This window comes from Lagopus leucura, unplaced genomic scaffold (genome assembly GCF_019238085.1).
Source record: "Lagopus leucura isolate 7727_CA_CO unplaced genomic scaffold, USGS_WTPT01 Super-Scaffold_100012, whole genome shotgun sequence".
NCBI classification, from domain to species: Eukaryota; Metazoa; Chordata; class Aves; order Galliformes; family Phasianidae; genus Lagopus; species Lagopus leucura.
Genome location: NW_024962267.1, coordinates 4036011 through 4057755, shown reverse-complemented (window position 1 = coordinate 4057755; position 21745 = coordinate 4036011). Strand labels below are relative to the sequence as shown.

The 21745-nt window shown below is 37.9% G+C and overlaps 2 protein-coding genes across 2 annotated transcripts in view; one reads left to right on the top strand and one right to left on the bottom strand.

Annotated features, from left to right (window-relative positions):
- The window catches only part of SLC25A12 (solute carrier family 25 member 12), a 40511-nt gene extending 38659 nt beyond the window's left edge, over positions 1-1852 (top strand). The window contains exons 12-14 of the mRNA XM_042874410.1: positions 425-583; positions 772-862; positions 1249-1852. Coding sequence (XP_042730344.1) covers positions 425-583; positions 772-862; positions 1249-1438 — 440 coding nt within the window. The 3' untranslated portion in view covers positions 1439-1852. The remainder of the gene's footprint in view (positions 1-424; positions 584-771; positions 863-1248) is intronic.
- Positions 1853-4306: 2454 nt separating this feature from the next.
- DYNC1I2 (dynein cytoplasmic 1 intermediate chain 2) lies at positions 4307-21291 on the bottom strand. Its single transcript, XM_042874667.1, has 13 exons — positions 21191-21291; positions 19872-19987; positions 12929-13018; positions 12535-12697; positions 12343-12442; positions 11653-11778; positions 10539-10685; positions 10165-10278; positions 9651-9784; positions 8468-8612; positions 7490-7630; positions 6379-6504; positions 4307-5693 (listed from the first exon to the last, which is right to left on the bottom strand). Exons 1-13 carry the CDS (start codon positions 21274-21276, stop codon positions 5580-5582), a joined length of 1602 nt encoding a protein of 533 aa, XP_042730601.1. The 5' UTR covers positions 21277-21291; the 3' UTR covers positions 4307-5579.
- Between the last annotated feature and the right edge of the window lie 454 nt (positions 21292-21745).

The following is a 21745-nucleotide window of genomic DNA, read 5'->3' as shown; positions in this document are numbered from 1 at the left end:
GTGGATGGATCAGATTCAGGTTCTCAGGTGAATTGTCTGTATAATTTGCAAAGTATTTTGCGGACTGTGCAAGTAAAGTAAGGTGGCACAGCTGAGTTTTGTCATAGACAGACCTGCTTTCTGATTTAATATATAACATGTGTGAGTTTAAAAATGCTTCATCTACTTGATGGGATGTTGAGAGAATCGCTGTTAATATTTCACTGTTATTTTCTTTACTCTCGGCTATAGCCTTTAAGCTTGGAAGAAATGGAAGGATAATACCAACAGTTATATTAGCTTCAAGTATAAGAACTTGCATTTTTAGTAACGTCCAATTCTTGCAAAAAAAAAAATTCAAGTTTGCCATTGTATATTTCAGTTAGAAGAGTTTCATCTTTTACAAGAATCTTTGTGCAAATTAAATGTGGTTTTCTTCTAAAAGGTGTACCTGCTGCTTCTTTGGTAACCCCTGCTGATGTCATCAAGACAAGACTGCAAGTGGCAGCTCGCGCCGGTCAGACAACATACAGTGGAGTTATTGACTGTTTCGGAAAGATTCTAAGGGAAGAAGGCCCTTCGGCTTTTTGGAAGGGAGCCGCAGGTGAGAAATGCGTATTGAATATCATGACTGACCCCACTTGTCCGAATTAGTACCTGCTGCTGTTCTGGAGCAGTATTTAGAAGGCCTGATTCCAAACAATGTAACTTTAACGTTCTGTTACAAAATGCTCAGCTTCTCGCCTGAGAAACTGCCTTTTGTTTAACACTGTAACTTGCAATACTCAACAGCTCGTGTGTTCAGATCTTCGCCCCAGTTCGGCGTTACTTTGGTCACTTATGAACTTCTGCAGAGGTGGTTTTATGTCGATTTTGGAGGCCTGTAAGTCAAACATTTGCTTTTTAACTTGCAATAGGTATCTGCAAGGTTCAAAAATCTTACTTTTTTCAAGCATGGTACCACTTAAAGTTGGTGGTTTTGTGCAGCAGTTGTAGTATGAGCCAGATAAGTCCCTCAGCCTTTTGTAATTAATACAGTGGAGCTTAATTACATGCTACTTCTAAACAAGTGAAGAGATTAAAAAATATATGTATTTTAATACATTCCATATAAAATTTGTCTTTCTAGTGTAGCAAGATATTTTGTCCTTCTTACCTGCACCATAGGAAGTTAAAAGTTGTTCTCGCTTGCCCATTAAGCAGCGCTGTGAACCACCCCCACCTTTTTTAAATAGTGGAAAAGCTTTTTCATTTTCTTCCTTCAAACAGCAAACCTTCTGGATCAGAACCTACCCCGAAAACTCGAATTTCAGATCTTCCTCCCGTTAACCCTGAACACATAGGCGGATACAGACTTGCTACAGCTACATTTGCCGGTATAGAAAATAAATTTGGTTTGTATCTTCCCAAGTTTCGATCTTCTGTCACTGTCTTAGCTCAACCAGAAAGTAGCAGCTGAATCCCAAAGAGACATTTCAGCCTCTGAAAGTGATGCAGTGCTAGAAATTCACAAGAATAGTACTGTTTTTTTCCAGTCAGCTGCATGTTTTTCTTGCTGAACTGAGATTGCAAATCAAATTACTCCTTTCTAATATTGATATACACACATTTACCTGTTTCTAAACTAGTTGCACATAAACTGACTAAAGCTTTGGGTCTATGCCTTGTTTTTAACAAGTGGCATGAATGTGTTAATCCTAAGCTTTGCCTTGCACAGCTTGCATTTAATGTTACTGTACATATTGTACATCTTTGTACAGAGACATCATGGCATCTCTACACATTTATATAATGGATATTGCAGTTTGGAATGTACAGAATGTTTGGAAGGCTTTTTGTTAAGACTCATGTGACAATAAAGTATTTAAAACCACTTAAGTCAGTTCATTCCTTCGTGGCTATAGAGAAGTTGTCCAATATGATTTTTCTTCTCTGCAGATTTCAGACTAAAGGTTAAGGATTAGATGCAGCCCTTTAATGAACGTATGGTGCAGTATGTAGCCTCTGCAGGAATGCCATTTACTCTGACCTAGTTACAGCAAACGTATTAAGACGCAAGGTACTGGCTTGTAAGTATAAAAGAACACAGTACTTAGATGAGCACATGCAGTGTTTTATTTTACAGCACTGTTTTGCAACAAAGAATTCTCCCAAAGCACATGATAATACTAATTCTGTATTAGATCTTACCTCTATGGTAGCATATCTAAAGTATGAAATATTTGTCCATTATTAAAAGACTCATGATTTTTTTTTTGACAGGATTACTTGGAGCATTTGTCTTTGAGTAGCAAATTGCACTAAAGTAGTGCAATAGCTCTGGTACTACCACATTCCAAATCAGAACTACAGGGGATAGTACAGGGGAACTAAGAAGCTGTGGCCAACTCTCACTGCTGAAATGTATGTCTGGGCAGATCTACATGATCTCTTACATGATCTAGGAAACCAACCTTTTAAATGTTTGACAAATTAATGTTGAATATTACTTAATTCTGATGTCTTTCCTAAGCCAAGTGACCTCAGCTGTGCTTCTGATAGTGGAGAGTGAAGTATTGCACAAAGAATAGAAACACCACCTCACCTGCCCAGCAGTTAGTATCTGATTTCTACTACTGTGTGTGAAATAAATAAATGCATAACTGTCCCTATTAACAAAATTCCTTCATCTTCCACTCAGGAAGCCTCTATAACTGTAGCAAAATATGACTGTAGTCCATCTACCCCAGTGTCCAAATGCACAAAGATTCACACCAGGAGGACAAAGAATTCCAGAGTGGAGAACTTTCTGTAACAGAAACTGAAGGCCTTCACTATCTTTCTAGGTAGTTTTTACACTGACAGACTAAGTGACAATATGTTATTTGTATTTTGTTATGTAAAGGAAAAAAAAAAAAAAAAAACCAAACAAGGTATCTCCTTTCATGAACAGAACGGACTTGCTAGACTGAGAATAAATTCCAGTTGGGCAGAATGCTAAGTAAAAGGAAAGGAGAAGTTTGAACTCTTCTGGTTTACTTTTAAACTTAGGATACAGAGAAAACAGTCCTAAGGGAAAAGAAGTTAAACCACCCACAAAGGCAGGAAGAAGGTAGGTGGATTTCCAGCTTTTCTTGTTTAAGTATCACCATCTCCAGTCTTCAGTTTTACAGTTTTATAGTCTCTTTCAGGGTTAAACAGCCAGGGAAACAGTGAGCCCCACTGATACCAACTATTGCTCAGCCAGTAGCCTCTATGAAGAGTTTTAGTTGGCTTGGGAAGAAGCAGCTTATTAAAAACTGAACTTCAGTTCTAGCTTGTAACCAAGATCTTTTCAATCTTGCATCTTTGCATCTTTTCAATGATGAATAACATTTAGTGAGCTAGACATTACAATACCCTGAATCAGATGTTTGATCTCTTTGCTGAAACATGTATATAACTCTATTAAGTGGTTTTTAGTTTTTAGTTTGTTTTTTTTACTGTTTAAAAAAATTACCTACTTTTGCAGTTCTGTAGATACAGGCCTCCTGGGAACACTCTTTCCTTTATCTGTATATTTTGTTCTTTTTTCTTCTGAAGAGATACAGACATGTGAAGTACCCACTGGCATTTAATCTCAGTCACAACTTGCTGACTGACTGGATCAGTCCTGGAAGGCTTTCCAATGTGAGAACTGCCATAGCTCTAAAACTGGACAGTGCTGCTCCCAGGACGATCATTTACAGTAACTGGCACCACTGCTGGTCTCAACTTTGCAAAGAGGGTTTTAAAACTTGCTTTGATCTGCACGTAACCGTTTTCTGAATGAGGAACACAAGCAGGAATACAGAACAATACTGCTATGTTACAAAAAAGTTAAAATCATTTAAAACTAAATCCTTATGATCTATATGTATGTTTCAAGTCTGAAGGAAACATTATTAAAGGAGAAGTGATGGTATTGAGGGAAGGAGGAGAACCTTCTGTTTGTAAGTATTATTGTGCCTAAGGGATAAAAATCACCACATGATGTTCTTCATGTATTTCTCAACCAAACAGCTGCTGTTGTAATACTGAAAAAAAAAAAAAATACAAGGCAAATTTCAAACTGAAGAGCATGACTGTACTGGAAATAGAGGGTAGACTTCTGACAAGCCAACACTGGGGGAAGCCTACAGCCCTTTCCCTTTCAAACCCACAGAAGAAGGGAACCTCTTTAAGATAGAACTGCTGCTACAGCTGTCAGTATCTCTATGAACTGCTTGTAATGGAACTGAAACAAAGATACACTCCAAAACCTATGAAAAACTGTGCAAACAAGAATAAGTTTGAGTAAGCTGGAAAATAAACCTGTATCCCACTTGTGAGCATAAAAAAAAAAATCTCTTCTGAAAAATCATAGTTTGTAGCAGATTAAGAATGAGAGAAACTGAACTTGGGTTGTTCTAACTTGGCTTTAGAGTCCTAAGCTGTCACAGGCATCAGTACTTGTTTAGTGCTCAGCTGCTACAAGTCAGAATACTTGCTTTATATTATTTTAAAAATCCCCAAACATTTGTGAACCTGAAGCTAACAAAAATAAAAGGGGGAGAAGATGTTTGATGGGAAAGTTTATAATATCCTAGGAGAGGTTTATTAAGAAACACAGCCTTTAACAGAAATCGTAACATTCCATTTCCAAGCTGTTGAGAGGTTTTTGATTCAAAAGAGATGCTAAAAAGCAGCAAGAAAATTTTTCTTTATCTTCATATGGAAAAAAAAATCAGTAGCAAGATTGCAGCTATGGAAATCAATTCAAAATATAGCTCATCATACTTCAGAAAGGAAAAAACTAACAAGAGTGGCCTTCCTTGTTTTAGCCAACTACCACGATGGGAAGTAAAGGCTGGGAGTGCAAAACTGACATGTGCAGTATAAGTGAAGGCAGGCAGCAGAAACACTCTACTCTGAAACTACTGAAGGGAGACAGATTGGGGGTCAGGGCAGCTCATATAATATTTATGAATCAGTCTCACCCTTTAATGCACCAATTCAAAACAAAAGAACTTCTTATTGTTATTAAATATGTATTTCATCAATTCTGGTCCAATTATGAAATGAACTGTAACTACAGATGTTTTATTCACTCATATTACTCACTACCAGAGCCTGAAGCTTATCTCTATATAAGCAATGAAACTTACTTGGAACATACACATGCATATCCACTCGCAGTTTGAATTAAAGAACCCTTCAGAAACTTACTACCTCATGAAGGCTAACGTGTAATACAGGAAGTTTAGTTTAGAAACAGAACTTGTTTAGAAACACCATTTCTACTTTTCAGAAACATACTGTTTATAAAGTGGAGATTTCAGAAGCTTAACAGCAAATTTACACCAGGTTAGTGTTTCAGCAAAAGAAGTTCCTTGCAAAGTCAAAGTTAACTGTATTAAAAGTTACATAAGTCAAATAATGTGCTTGTAAGTTTTATATAAAAGTCAACAATGCAAGATCTGATTTTCAGAGATCATAACACGTTTTCCAAGTCCATGGTTGAATCCGCATACTGCCTTAAGCTATTACTGACACTTGCTCATACTTCTAAGATTCGCACCAAATCATTCACAAGTCTACCACTGCTGCCCCTTTGCAGAGATCTATGCTGGGATGCGGGTTGCAGCTTCCTCTTCCGCATCAGCTCTGTTGGCATTTATTTCTGCCAGTGTTCGGCCAAACCGAGTCCACTCGTCACTGCGAGGAACTGCAATTTGCTGTGGACAAAGATAACATTATTTAAGCTCACCAATGTATACAACAGAGCTCGTTTTGAACAGCAGAACTCATAAATAACATTCAGAAGAGCTTCCAACAGAACAGCTTGCCTTTCTTAGTGCAACTTCTAAAGTAGTCAAAACATCAACAGCTCTAACCAATGAAAGCAGCAGAATTTGAGAGTGATGTATTTAAGTATGCAATGATATCGTGACAAGCTTGCATGAGACTGTCTCTAAGGAAGAATATTAATGCCATGTCTGCAGCCAGTCGGCACATCATGTGCTACTGCAATACGCACGCTTACAATAGCAACCACTTCCCTACAGGATGAAGTCAAGACTGCTTCATTTCAAAACTTTTTGTTCAATACTCCTCAAGCAATTGTTTGAATTTACACGAACCAGTTATAAAGAACATGAAATCCCTACAAACAAACCTGTTAATGGTTTTATCTTATTCCACCAGCCTGAAAATCAGGTATTTAGTTTCTGACTGGTGTAGCTGCCAGAAGGTATGCTGAAAAGTTATAATAGAATATGTGAAATAGGCACATAAAGGAAATGTTATTTTCCCCCCACCCTCTAATCACAGAGAGGGAAAGTTAAAAGCAAGTTGCAAAATGCAAGTCCAAAAAAGTTGATTGTTCTGTAATGCACTTTGCACAACACGTGGTATACGTACCTCTCCCACATCATATATAACTATTTGGCCCTCTGAGTCACCGACAGCAATCTCTCTCCCAGTATGTGTCCATCTCACACGGTTCAGAGCAGGATTGCCCTCTACAGTAATGCTTGCAGTTGGCACCTGTATTCATTTGAAACATACTATTAAAATGCACAAGGATTTCCTTAATCAAAGACTAGAAAATACTTCATCCATCAGCACTGTATTAAGCAAAATGCTGGACCTGTCAATTTACTCAGTCTGTGGGTCTCAGATGACTCTCAATGGCCATATGCTATCACTAATGATGTGACCAAAAAAGTGACCAAAACAACACAATTCCTGCCCTCTGACTTTATCAAAATGCACACCTGCACTCCTGCCATGACACAGGAGCCATTCACCTTGTAGCTCTGTGAGAGAGCAAGGAAGAGCCCTGGGACTTCAGGGAATACTATGGACACAGGGCAGGGATGAAAGCAGCTGTCTTGGCAGTCCAAATCCAGACCAGAGGCTACAACTGAGTAACTGACTTAAAAACCATGCACTGCCCTATGCTTTTAGAGAAGCCCTTTCTTCTGTATGTACTTTTGTGAAGGTGAAATTTCTAATTGTAGAGTATGTCAGAATTACCCCTTGTCTATCTCTAACAAGTTTAGTCTTGGAAAGGGTTTATACTACAGGTAAGTACATAGTTTACACCAGAAAACCCAGACACTCCATCCTCTAAGTTTAGAAGCAACTCACTGAAGTTATTACTATGGCAACAGCAACATGGCACTAAGAACAAGTGGTGTCCTGGAGGCAGGTTTCTTCAGACTGTTAAGCTGTAGGCTGCCAAGGCTACACTGGGGAAGGCCTAAAAGTCACTTTCACAACGTGGGCTGGTATTAAACCAGATATTTTACATTCTTGTTATGGTTACAACAATTTAATTACTGCTGCCACTTGTAACGACCAGTCATTGGAATTATTACACTGCAATCAAATTAAAATATTCATTAGGCAGAAACTACTGGAGCTTAAGAATATTTAAGGACAACAAAAATACTTTGAACTCTTGTTACTTTTCCAAGTGCACAAACAATTTTCCACCTACATCTGACTGCTAACTTGATTGCCTCACCTCAGTGTCATTGTTGAGATTCCACAGGTCAAGCCGGCCCATCCCATCCACGCAGGCAAACAGGGCAGGGTGCGTTGGAGACCACATAACATCATAAACATAATCTGAGTTGTCTTCAAATGAGTAGAGAGGTTTGTTATTCTGGGGAGAAAAAAAAAAAAAAAAAAAAAAAAAAAAGTTATTCTGAAAAAAAAAACCAAAACCACAATGCAATATCCCAAGTCTGCAATTCATATTCTGTCAAGTAAGGCAAAACACAAAACTTATCAATAACGTAAAAAACCCAAACAGCCCCTGCAAGAAGCAGCCAGAAACTAAGTGTATTATCAAAGACATACTTTCCAATGCACAAAGTCTTATCTTGGCAGCTACTATAAAAAAATCAGTAGTAAGCCAATACTGTAAGATATTTTAAACTTAACACATTAAAAATTTCATACATCAAGAAAAAGCTATGCCATGACAGCACTGTGCTCCTCAGGAAATCAGCACAACAGAAGAGGTAATTCCAGCAAAAGGAATACCATGTGTGTCAATTGCAAGTCTCTAAATGCAGTTTGAGATTAGTTTTGGTGCTGTCTCCCAGTCCTCCACAAAATTGTAGCAAAACATTTGTCTTATGCATTAAATGAAGTAACTCAATTTAACAATGATTTGTATTTGATTACACTGTAATCACTGTTGATAACAAAGGGCAAAAGGATGAACAGAATGGATCAGAAGTACACAAATGATGTACAATCTGAAAGCAAAGACATCTTTATGTTGTTAACTAGTTTCGTTCATCAGTTGTCTTCTCTTTGCAGTAAACCAAAAAACAAGCACTAGGAATCACGTGGACTACTGGTAGGGATCTGGAGAGCTTCACACACTTTGTCTTCAGTTTACCTAAGTTTCCTGAGTTGAGCAGCTTACATTATAGCACCACCTTGTGTCAAGGACTATGAAGAAAACCACTGAACTGTCTATTATAGTTACCTTCGTTGTCCAAAGCTTTACTGTCCAGTCAAAAGAAGAGGTGACAAAAAGATGTGAGAAGTCTACAGGTCCAACTGCTGCATGGCAGTGGATACCTGTGATTGGTCCCTGGTGTCCTTCAAACATCTCACTGATTCCAGCTTTGCTGTTTTAGAATATATAACCAAAGTTAATTTCTCTGGAAACCATACATCTGCAGACAGAGATAGCACTGAAACGCATTTTAAAAATAACCTCAAGAAGATTTTGCTGCTTTGAATGGATGTCTGCCCAACTGCAAAGGCTTAATCTCAACAGGCTCACTGAAGACCAGGCTTGAATACTGACTTCAATTTCAACATTTTTCTTGCGCTCTTTAAGTGCCAAAAATCGACCATGGGGTGCAGAGACTCATTCAGCAGGTACCGGCCCACTCACATTTAACTGTGTTGTTTTAAAGCAATAGCTAAAACTTTGAATCATATAAAGAACCAAATTCAGACTCAGGAACAAGCACAAAACTCCCACTGACTTAAAAGAGGAGCTGCAAGTACAGCTTGTGGACACAAAAGGGTTCAGACATAAACCAGTAACAATGTATCCCTAATAGTCTCCTATCAGAAGTGATGAAAAAAGAACGGGGAGGGGGGGGGAAAGGGGGAGGAAGATAGAAAGAATGTTACACAGAAGTGATACAATTTCAGCTATTCTGGAGCCAAAAAGACCTGCAGCAAGGGTGATGTGTATCTGAGATGAAACCTGGACACTCAGTTATATTTAAGAAAGCAATTGATAAGATACAGTCAGACAATTTCAAAATAGATTGAACAGCAGGAGAACAGCTAGCCAATTTAAGATTTGTGCGTGATGTTACTGTACAATTATCTACAGAACTGATACAAAGTTTGGAATGTTCTGCTACAATTCAAATGAATAAAAACCTCAGTGACCTGCGCTGCCCCCATCACTGCAAACTCCTGGCCAACGCAGAGCGCATAGGACCAGTTCTGTAATCAAGCTCCTCATGGTTTTAATGAAGCTCTTGGGAAATAGCATGCACTGGAATTCAAACAGTGCTATTTCAAAGATTGTCCAGAACAAAGACTAAACGTGTACTAAAAACAATTTTAGCGGTGTAAAGCATACACGGTCCCATCATTTCACAGCTTCTATTTCCTTTGAATAATTAAAAGCTTTTATTCACCTCCCGTGACGGCATGCAGTATAGACTGAGCCTTCTTCACTTCCAACAACAAAGTTGTTGACATCTCCAATAGGGAAGGACATGCAAGTAACAGCCACAGCCTTGGACTGTTTGTGAACCAGCTCCATGCTATCCTGTAGTGAAAACACCAGTAACTTGCTTTAAGATATATAAAAGAGACACTAAGGGTTACAAAGTCATTTAGATTTCTCTAGATTTGTTGTTGTTCTACTTAAGTAGAATTGTACAAGAATAAGTTCTCTCTTGTGCTAACAGCGAATATCATAGAATCATAGAACCACAAGGTTGGAAAGGACCTACAAGATCATCTAGTCTAACCGTAATATAATTTTTACAACGTTCCACAGGGCAGAAAAGGCATTTTATCCAACACCTACTAAGCTTAAGTATAAATGGGTATTGTGAAAACGTTTATTAATTCTTCTCAGATTCATTAAGTTTGCATAAAGTATTTATACAGCACAGATACTATACATACCCAAACTTATCTTACCTGTGGCTGGGAAAGCATGTCTAGGCTCCAAGAGCATATCTTCCCATCAGTTGAGATACTGATCAAGTTATGAGCATTCTGGGTCCCAACAACATTTACACAGTAGACGGGGTGCTAAGAATTATGAAATAATATCAGAAAAAGGAATTACAATTGTAGAGCAGTTAATACACTACAAAATATACAATGTCATTTAATGAAAGAGAAAAGGTTGATCACAGTATGGTACAGAGAATACTTCTGTTCTTCAGCGATAGCACAGGAAAACATAGACAAACATTTAAGCATTATCAATCAAGTGCACCGGACAGAGTTTCCTGGAGGTTAAATGCATCTTAACAAGAAACAGTCTTCGTAGATATTTCACCCCCTACCGTGTGAGCAGCAGCTGAAAGTGGAGTTCTCTGCACTGGAGTTCTCTTATTGCTGCGATTATCCCATAGCACGATCTGGCCCGAGTATGTGCCACCAACCACCAAATTGGGATGAAATTTTGCAAATGTAGCTGACATTACTGCTGACTGAAAGGGGGAAAAAAAAAAAAAAAAAAAAAACAACAAAACACAAAAATACACAAAATCCTATTATTCACTGATGCTACATCTAAAACTAAAAGAAAACCTGACCAGTAAGTTCTTTGCTTTGATTTGATATACTATTTCATTGTTCTGTCACAGGTGGATTCTAAAACATTTTGTGAACACCAGGAAGTACTTAGTTTTAACTTGTATTCAGAAACAGAAGTTCTCTTTTTTTCCCCACCCCGTTCACATAAATTCGTTTTGCTCCTAGCATGGTTTGTTAGCAAGGGAAGGTCCAGTAATGCACAAGTTAGTTATTCATGTTTTGCCACGGTCTGTGGTCATTTTTTCCATGAACCTACAAATCTGTCTCAAACATAACAAAGCTACTTTTACAATCTGGGCTTTGACAGTAATCTGACAACACTGGATTACATTTTGATTCAGCTATGTAATTTTTCATAAATACAACATTTTGAAAGTAAAGTGGCTATTTCAGGCTTGAGATAATGGAAGAAATTTGCAAGATTTTATCTTTCTGCATTTACTGAGAAGCCTCCATCTGCCTGTTTCACTTGCAACATGTGTTTCTAGTTTTCATCCTTGCTCCATCTCCTCAGGCCATCTTCATTTTATTCAGTAAATTAAGCTCTAGTAGTATACAACTCTGCTCAGTCTCTATACATAACAAACCTTCTTTGTGGTTCAGCCACTACATAAGAAGGTTTTTGAGCTTTCAAGTAAATTAAAGTGAGTTCTAAAACAAGACTGAATTCTGAATGGTCAGAAATTCTATAACAGAAGAATGTTTCTAAGCTGTGTTCTTTAGCTATCACCATCTGTTTGCAAACACATGTGGTTAAAGTGAATGCCAGCCCAATGAAATCATTATATTGACAATCTTAAGGAAGGTAGATGTCCAAGCTCATCGGCATAAAATCTTCATTCTCCTGAGACAGAACTGTACCTGGCAATGAAAGACATACTCTGGCGTAGTCTTCTTGTACTTCATATTCCACACAAGGGCCACTCCATCAGGCTCATGAGGTGCATCCTCATTGTTGTTGTAAGAGGCAACAAGTAATTCTGGGTACTGAAAAATGGGAAAGATTTACAATGAGCAAGATGATTAGCCAGTGGTCCAGACAATCCTAGATTCTTTGTTCTGTGCTGCCAGAACAGGGATCAAAGAAAAAGAGAAACAAAAATAACCTTAAATAATCTCTGTGAGAAATGGCATCAGTTAAAACTGCAGTTGTTACAAATTTAGCTCATAAACATTATTAATGGGCACATTAAATTCTTGCTCTTTTATCATAATCTACTTTTATATGTAAACCCCACTACCTTTAATAGAGCTGTCTTCTGAAGCTAATGCTTAACTTTGAAAAGAAGAGCATAAAGGAAGAACCAAACATGCTGAAGACTTTCTCTTTATAATTCAAAGGTTCTACTGCTATTCACGTAAGATGTAAATTCTTTTTACTATTTGCAAACCATGGACAATTTCAGAAGTGTTTTCCAAATGTATTCTAAGGAATGCATTTAGAAATACAGCCTATTTCAACTCTACACTCAGAAGGTTCAAGTGTACAGAACAAGAAGAACTTAAAGATGACTGTATAACGTTAGTGGCTTTTTTTTTGTTGTTTTTTACCTGAGAGGACCAGTCCAAACAACAGACAACACGATGCTTTGACCAACGTTCATCAAAAAACTGCCTATTTAAGGACAGTTTTGCTCCTGCTTGAATCTCCCTGTGAAGGCAATTAGGGAATGTTCATCTCTGACCACTTTTTCAAACAAAAACATTGTACGTTCACAGTAAAGCATTCAGCGTTCACATTACCCTTCTTTGTCTTCTAAGTCTCTTCCACTGTAGTCGAAGAAAATATTGATTTGTTCAGAAAGGGCTCTTTCGACAATCCTCGTAGAGTGGTCAAAGAAACTTAAAAACTCTTCAGAATGCAAAATTTGTTGCTTTTCCTCTTCTGTAAGTTCATGAGGGGCAGCTGGAAAAGGATTACAGGCTTTCTATAGCACATACTTTCAGAAATTCTTTCCAAGAAAGGGAAACAGCAAACAAACAAAAGTATTTATCACAATGCACAGTGTTAGAAAAACTGTTGTTTAACATCCATGCACTTTATATTAAGTCACTCAATTTAATTTCAACTCAGTGGAAAAGTTAAAATGTATTAAATATTTCTCTTTGCAGCACAAAATGCTGAGGTGAACCATACCTTCCTCCTCCTCTTCCTTTTTGAACGTTTTTACTTCCTCAGGTTCAACTAAGGGCTTTGGTGCAACCACATCATCATCTTCCTCCTCATCTAAGAAAAAAGTACAACAAGACCATCAGTGTTTTTATAAAGGAACGGTACCATTCTGTAGGAATCTCAACATATAAGAACGGTATAATTTAGCTTAAAACGGTTCTATTTATAAGACGCACATCCCTGTATAACATCATCTCATACTCTGCCTGCAGCTGGATTTTAGGTGCACTAAAATACGTACCTGTATAAGCTGAAAAAAGACCCATTAAAAATTGTAAAGGATCCAAAGTGGAAATCTCTCTTCCAAGCATTTATGATTCCACACACAACCATGTGGTTGATGCACGTTCTGTGTAACATGCTGACACATTAATGCTACAGAATACAGAAAAATCAAAAGCCTAAAATAGTCTATAGCACAGCTGCTTACTGGGGATCTGAAACCATCAGACTAATGGGTCTTTCCGTGGCACAAAGATGGCTTACATTAGCTTTCAGGTTGCTACTCTGAGAGGCAAATTTTGCTGAAGACAATAACAGTGATATTACATTTTTTCTGTCACTGTAAAGGTGAGTCTCATTATCTGTACCGTGTTCGGCAATGAGGACTTCATAGCAAAATGTGTTTTCTCCAATTGCAGCGAATAACGTACGTTACTGTTTGGGAACGCTGACAGGGCTTAGAGCATTTTCTGCATTTCTGCATTTTATTCCTTGAATACCGTAAACCAGAAAACAAGTTTAGATTACTTTGTGTTGTGGAATACAGGCTTCCTGGCTTTTCTTCATCCGCTTTCCCCAAATAAGCTTCTGAAAAGACTGTTTTTATCAGCCAAACAGCTACATCACCTGTCTGTAAGGGAATAGCAGCGGGAGTCTACTGCATGCCTCACCACAAGGAACAAGGCAGTATTCAGCATGGACTAGGTTTGTTTGTTGCAGCCATCTCCCCGGCCCACGTTCAGCTACCTAACAACAACCACAAAATCCATGCAGACAAGAGAAGCAAAGAAAAAGAAAAAAAAGAGCCTGGTCAAGGGATGGGAACCAGCTGCCAAGCCAGGGTCCCAGCAGCCAGCCAGCTGACTAGATAGCAACAACCAGATGGTACTGCTAGGATTGTCTCTCAGCTATGAGGTGGCGATGGGATGGCACAGCATTTTTCTGCCTGACTGCTTCCAATCATGTCTTTCCCCAATGGCAAGCCTGTGCAATTACCAGCACTCCAGGAGGTCTACAGACAAGCCTTTACCCTGCAAACAAAATACAGCTTGTAGGCCATACCAGCTGCCAAACCACACACATAGTGATAGGTTTAAAGAGGTCTGAAAATCTTTCTAACTCCATAGTGTAGGCAATAAAAATATAACTGTACCTGCAGGAAAGAAAGCTTTAAATGACACTGTATAATGCACACAATAATACAAACTCCAACTTAATCAAAATGATAATGACGTATGCCAATCCTACATTACTTGAAATTGAGCGATTTTTACGTTCTGACAAGTTTACAGAACTAGGATAAATGGCATGAATGATTTCAATATATGCTCATACTTTTGAACCAAATGGTGAAGGTTAAAATCTTTCCTTTCAAGGGCCTCAATCAGCCACAAAGGAAAACAGTAATCACTGTCTTTTCAGCCAGCCCAACCGCATTTGTCAGCCCTTTCTCCGTCAATGCAACCAGAGCAATCAACCTGCCAAACATTCAGAATGGAAAAACAATCTGAAAATACAGGGTATAATGCACCTGCCAGTGAAAATGGCCATTTGAAGAAAAGCTAGTGATCTCAGTGACCCTGCTGAGGAGGCGGTGGTGCAAAGGGGAAAGAACGCGTAAAAGAATTCTTAGTGATCTCCACTCTCTTGCACATTGACACTTCCTTACAAAGCATGCCAATTACAGCTTTTGTGCTACTTAAAAAAATAGAAAGCTTTTTTGGGCAAAATAATCACGCAGAGAAACAGAAAGACACTGCTCCTTTTAGATGGATTCGCGTGTACCGCAGACGAGTCATCTGAACACCCTACAACTTGCAGCAATTCCAAAACACGTAATTCTTAATGTCAAATCACTATAAGTGTGAACACTAATTAATTAAAAAAAAAAAAACCCAAAACATAATGCAAGTTAACAGATGCTATTTTGAGAACAACAAAAACAGGACAACAAATTCAAGTTACACTTTTATAAAAATGGCCCCCCCGCTCTCCCAGCCAATCAATACAGCAGACTGAAGTCATGCCTTAAATTCAGAAATTTCGTTGGGGTCACCATGGATACATTATTCCAGATCTGAAAGTCCCAGATTAGAAATTTCAACCCAACCCCCGTTAGCCATACTACACTGATTCTAAATACCATTTTCAGTGACAGGAGTCAAATTCTTTTCAAATGCAGATGGTCAACCCCTTAGTGCTAAGTGACCTTCTAATCTACATATTTTATTCAAAAGACCATATAGTTGATTGCTCGTGTCTTTTAATGTTTGAAACATAAATGGCATATATTATACAGAGATCTAAATTCCTTCATAGTACTTGCACTGCATACAGCCAGCTGATATTACTGCACTGAAATGCAGGATAAGCACTTATTTTAATACTCTCAAAGTATCAGAGATGAAATTGAACATGTCATCTCACTGTGATTTATCTGTAACTACCTAAATCTTAAAACCTTATTTCTTCAAAGAAATAAGTCACATGCAAACTTTCTTGGATCCCAGGAAAAAAAAAAAAGTTCTTGACCTCATTACCCAATAGTGGAATGCTTGCTTCACAAGCACCTGCAGTCCAAAAAGGCACTATGATGTTGTTCAGAAAAAGAGCTAAGAGGTTTTGGTTGTACTTCTCTTTTCCCTCACATACCTGGATTTTATTACCTAGTTCAAGTGCTGGTGTTTCCAGGGCATCAGCTAAACAGCAATGTATTACCCAGCAAACACTGGCAGCTCAGGCATACAACTCCTAAAGAAGCTGCACGTCTAGCAAGTCAAAGATCCACATGAAACACTTGTATACATATTTAGTGTCAGCTATATGAATACAGAAATCTCAAAGGCACTGGCTAACTTCATCCTCATTATTTTCTACTGACTGTACCTATTGGCACTTCAACTGTCAGCTACCACATAACAGTTCCTTATTTTATAAAAACAGCTGGTAAGAGTTAGGGAAGTCACACGGCTCTGAACACTGGAAATAGGACTCTGTCACATTAACATATCGATGAACATTCTTTATAACATGCCAAGTGATTAAGTCCATGTTTTTTTCCTGACAGGAAGCTGGGAATCCTACATTATCAAGCGAGCAGGAAAGAATGCTTCACAGGCTGCCACTTCCACAAGGACAAATTTCTTGTCAATGAACGCTAAAAGCAGGTTTAACAAACCACAGGATTTTGACTTTGAGTTTACATCAAAATTGTAATGTATTTTGGCAAGGTGGAAAGAAAAGCAGTGCTGTATATTAGGCTGCACCCAGCAATAACGCTATAGAGTGAAGTTCCAGTTGTCTGAGTAATCTGTTGCTGCAGAATAGGTTAATCAAAGTTAAATCATCTGTGAAATGGGTGGCTTTTGTTAAGCAGAGATATCTTCATACCAAGTTTTCCCACATATACTTCACTGTACATTTAAGACCTACACAGGGCAATATGTGAATGTATAAGGCTCTGTTATTTCCTCTTAGAATATTAGAACATAAAAACGGTACATTCACAGTAAGCATCTGAGCATACATTCAAGCATCTGAGAAACCAACATATACCCCCAGGTTGTTGTCAGTCTGCTGAAGTGAGAATTAAAAAGACACAAGTACTTGGTATCTTCATTCTTAAATGAAATTCTCAAATTCCTCACGAAGTAAAGCTAGTGGAGCAATACTGTCTGCAGCCAGTGCTGAGTGCATACGCACTGCATTGTACAGTGACACCAAGCAAATATCCTGTTTGCGGGGAAAAGTCTTGACTGAGAGGTAAGCAGAAGTGTATTCAACTGTACAGCTATCTTTCCTTACATTAACCACTTCAAGGACTCAAGAACACATCTTTCTATTGGCTGTGCTGGTGACTTCTTCTTGTGCATATTCCAACTATAGCTTAGCAAATCAAAAAGCAAGAGATCAAATAGTAAGGCAGACAGCCATGCAACAAGAACAGATAAGAATAATGTCTGCACCAACAATTACTGAACTCAGTAGCCAACACAGGACCTGCAGAACATGAAGACATATTCCAGAATACAAACAAATCTGCTTCTCTGTTGCTAAAACTGCTTCTACTGCAGTCTGCTAAAAAGAAATAAACGTACAAAGGGAACACAATTTCAAATATATCTTCAGAGACTAGATCCAAAGCCTGTTGCCTGATAGAGTATGCCAAGTAGAGGCCAAATAGTAATCCTAATAACTAGTTGACCATACTAACTGAAAAGCACATCCACCAAAACTGGACAATGAGAGAAGCAGGCAGGAGTGTTATACACAGCATCGTGGGAAGTGAGAAATAGAATTAGACAGCAGAAATAGGGATGGCAGAAGGAGGATGCTGGGGAATGGAGCAGCATAACAGTATGTTCCTGTTATGATGGTGACAAAAATTACTGAAGTGGTAGTAATGCTGTAGAGACCCAGATGTTAAGGTTCATTAGTTATGAAATAAGGGAGAACAGCACCAAGTGTGGCACAACCCTTAAGCCACAATAAACGTATTTGGTCCCTAATCCAAAGAACAGGTCATCATTACAGAATGAGAAGAACAAAACAAACACAGCATGTTAGGAGGGAGGAAAAGATAACTATTGTCTCTGCTGCATCCCTTGGAACGACAAACCATTTCATGACTACATTTTGATAAATTCAGCTGCTACAGTAAGATTAGAATACTAAGGCTATTGAAAAATCTGGAAAAAAAGAACAAAGATGTGAAAAAATTAAATACTGAAGACATGTTTTGATGAAAATCTTTAAACAAGAGGTTTTGAGCACGAAGATATCTACCCCAACACTATTTCTGTGCTTCTCCTGTGTCATTAGTGATGGGCTTGTATAAATTGAAATCAGAGGAAAAAGCAGCTGTGGGTTCCAGTCTTCGTATGAGAAATCCTTAAAATACTGTGGATTTACCTTCTAAGCCTACTTTGGACTTGGACATCCTCCTACAAAAACTATGAAACATGCTTATTAACTTCAACTTGGGGAAACTGAATATTCCGTACAGTACAGATAAGTTGCATCCCGTAGCAGAAAATTTCCTACTCTAAAGAAAACTACATCTATCCTAATCATAAACTGAAATTGATTTCTAGGAGAGGTCTTGATTTTATTCTTTTAAGGGATAAACTAAAAAAGAGCCACCTTCCCAAGACAAACAGTTTCTCGAACACTTTAAGGACATAATAAGGCAACCCATTACTACTTAAACTCTTTGCACAAAGAGGCAATAATGCCACTGGCACAGAGGTCACATTCTAGCTCCAGCACCAATGGCTGCATGCAATCTTGACATACTTCCACATCAAGTGGAGATGTGGCTCAAACTGGTTGCAGCTGACAAGATAGTGGGAAGAGTTACTCCATATTTAATTTGCCTAGGATGGTACAGCATATCTGTACTACACAGAAGCACAATCATACAAACTTAGTCTACCTCTCTTCTCTAACTAGAAGCACATGGAACTGTCCTGGCTTAGGTTTTGGAACAACTGAATGCTGTCCATTCTGTCAGCATCTGAGATGAGTGACCTCTGCGTTTTAAAACCAGAACCAGTCAGGTGACAGGTACTCATTGCTTGAATTTAGCTTTCTTACAGCAAACCCCAAATGGGCATCTTCATGCCTATAACTTAAAGCTGACCTTCAAAGCCTCCCCTATGTAACAGTCACTTCATTTGTTGTGCCACAAAGGCTTCTACACAATTACCAACTCTTCTAGTTCTAAGTTAGCTTTCTTCTACTTCCTATCTGAACCACCAGATTAGTTATAGCTTGAATGTTTCTCAACTCAGCTCACAAACTGAAGTATGCAACCACCTGAGGCACAGAGAAGCGATGCTGAAGTGAAAGTAGCAGTACTTTGCTATATAAGTTTGCTAATATAAATTCTAGTAACTTTCTTGTACATGAGAAATAGGCAATCGGATGCTCCAGTTTGGGAGGTCTTGAAGAGAAAAAGCTTTCTAAGTTTGCAGTGGACAGCTACTACATACACTGCAGCAAAAGCAAATATGTAACTAGACAGAAATTCAGCTAAACTTTTCTGTGGAGCAACCATCCTAGGAAATTAAGAAATGAAACAAATAGGATTGTTATCTTGCAGCAAAGTCAGCACAGTACACCCTACAGCACAAAAGGACCTAAAGCTAACAGGACTGCCAAGCATATCCAATGAAAATGTTTCCATCATCCTTTGCACAAAAGCATGGCACTAGCAGCATTTTAAAGTGTCAAGATACAAGAATTAAGAGAGGTTGTTCTCTCCACTTTATGGATATGCAGTCAGAGAAAAAACATACCTGCTGTCACTCCGTTCACTCAGTTTGTTGTATAGATACAATGCTTCCAAAAAAGTTGTGGGGGAGTTCTCAATCCAAAATATATCCTACTTTCATTTATTGGTTGACAGCTACTTAAGAAACTGAATGCCTAAACATACACAGCAATAAATTGCCACATATTATCAGTAAGAGTAATGCTACAGTTAAACAAGATGTAGAATGCCAGTAACGCTCTTAAGGCAGGCCTACAAGTGTTTAGCAGTAGAATTTATACAAATTATATCACAAATCAACAGCCATTCTACCACATTAAGTTTTGAGATCAAAACTGTTGGCTCTAATTCAGCCAATCACTACAAAAAAAAAAAAGAAAAAAAAAAGAAAAATACTGCATTAACATTCACCTTCCTTTGGCTGAGTCATAACAGGTGTTTGTGTCTCCTTTGTATACGTAACAATTTCCCGAGGAGGAAAGTCAACTTGTGTGATTTTGGCCATTCCAAGTTTAACAGGTCCGCGTCTACATAAAATTAATAGAAACATCAAGGAAAAAGAAGTTAACTTCATGAATTACTTTGTATTCTGTCTACAGTAATACAAAAATCATCAAATCACAGCATAGCTTTGTGAAACTTAAGACCAGTGGAAACTTATCCCTGAAAAAGTCACAAGATCACAATCAACACTTTATTATAACTATTATTTAAAGTCACTTATATCCACAGCTAAGACAAAAATGTGCAAATATACACAAGTATCTCAATTAAATGATATCACTCTAAAGTTTTGCTCTTTGCAGCTACATACAGTACTGCTACATATGTGAAATATCCATATTGTCAGTGGGACAGATCTGCCTGCATGAGTTGTGTTTGTAGGGGTTTTAGGACTTCAAAACTTAAACAAACCAGCTTCATTACTCTGAATTAAAAAGCATTTTTCTAGATTATTTAATTTTGTCATCATTTTTATTTACTTCTAAGCTGCAGGCCTGAAGGTCACATATTGACAAATGACTTATCCATGGTGCAATACTCCAGTGTACATCACTGGAAAGCTTCAAATATTCTGCCTTTAGCTTATGAGACATGTCAGAAATATGGAAGCAGCCAGGATCAAATTACAATGCAAAATGTATTTCCAAAACCAACAAAATATTAATACAGTTTCTGTAACATTCTGCTCAACCTAATTATCAAATGTACAGTAGTAATAATCCATTTTTCTTTTAAGTACCTATAAGAAGCAAAATTTCATATTATTTTCTAAGTTAGAAATGGGAAGAGAAAAGGAAAAGCTTCTGAGCAGAATCGTAACTCAGAGCATAACGGTTTCATTATGCGATTATAATGAGTTACAGCTTCTATAAACATATTTGTCATTTATGCGCATCATAAGAAACGATGGGAGTCATTCCATTTTTAAACATAGTTATTCTAAGCATTATCAAGACATTACTGTTAAGTTTGCATCTTGCCAAAGGAAGACTCAAAGAATAACGTTAGTAAGAAAGCTCTATTATTAGAAATAAGTAGGTCACTTACATTAAATAAGACCAACATTTCCCATTGTGAGCCAACTGCACTACATCTAAGGACACTAAACCTCTCTAACTCACAGAACAGTCTCCTAACAGTAACTCAAAGTCTGAAGAAAAAGAAAGCTCTTATGCTCATTATATGCAAGCGTATGAAAGAAGGAATATAAGAAATCTATGCAATACCCCAGATCGGAATCAGAGTGGAGCTGAAGAACTGATGGATCAGTATCCCAATGCAGCGTCCTGATACCACAGGTTGAACAAATCATGCAGCATTAGCAAAAAAGGCCAGAGATTAGTGAAGCAAATACACACTATGAAATCCTAGAGTTACAGTAAGCTCATAGTTATTTCATTGTTCACAAGAAACAAAACAATGTAACATCACTTAAAAGAAATTCAGCAAATATTCAGTGCAACGATACATGCAGTCAATGCAAAAGTTAAAAAGCAAAAACAGACCCCAGAGCTATTAGGAAAGAATTAAATTCTTGTAAAGACTGAAAGTTAAAGATCTGCAAATGTAGCTTTTATGACAGGCTAGTACAGATATTTTAAACAGTGATGAGAACTACTAAGAACTTCCTTTCTAAATCTGTTCATATCTGTCCATGCCTTAAGATGACAGATTTGTTAATGTAACGCAATCTTGCCCAGAGCAGTAAATATGTGGAGGAAATGGTCATATTGGTAAAGGAAATGAATCAACACACAAACCTTTTGGTAGAGGGGCAAAAA

Excerpts from the sequence above, each read along its gene's own strand:
- DYNC1I2 (XM_042874667.1), bottom strand. The coding sequence starts at position 21,276 with ATGATTTGTTCAACCTGTGGTATCAGGACGCTGCATTGGGATACTGAT. Across the intron at positions 10,686-11,652 it reads AGTATGTCTTTCATTGCCAG|TCAGCAGTAATGTCAGCTAC; the intron begins GTACAGTTCTGT and ends TCCCCCTTTCAG. Across the intron at positions 9,785-10,164 it reads ACATGCTTTCCCAGCCACAG|GATAGCATGGAGCTGGTTCA; the intron begins GTAAGATAAGTT and ends TTTTCACTACAG.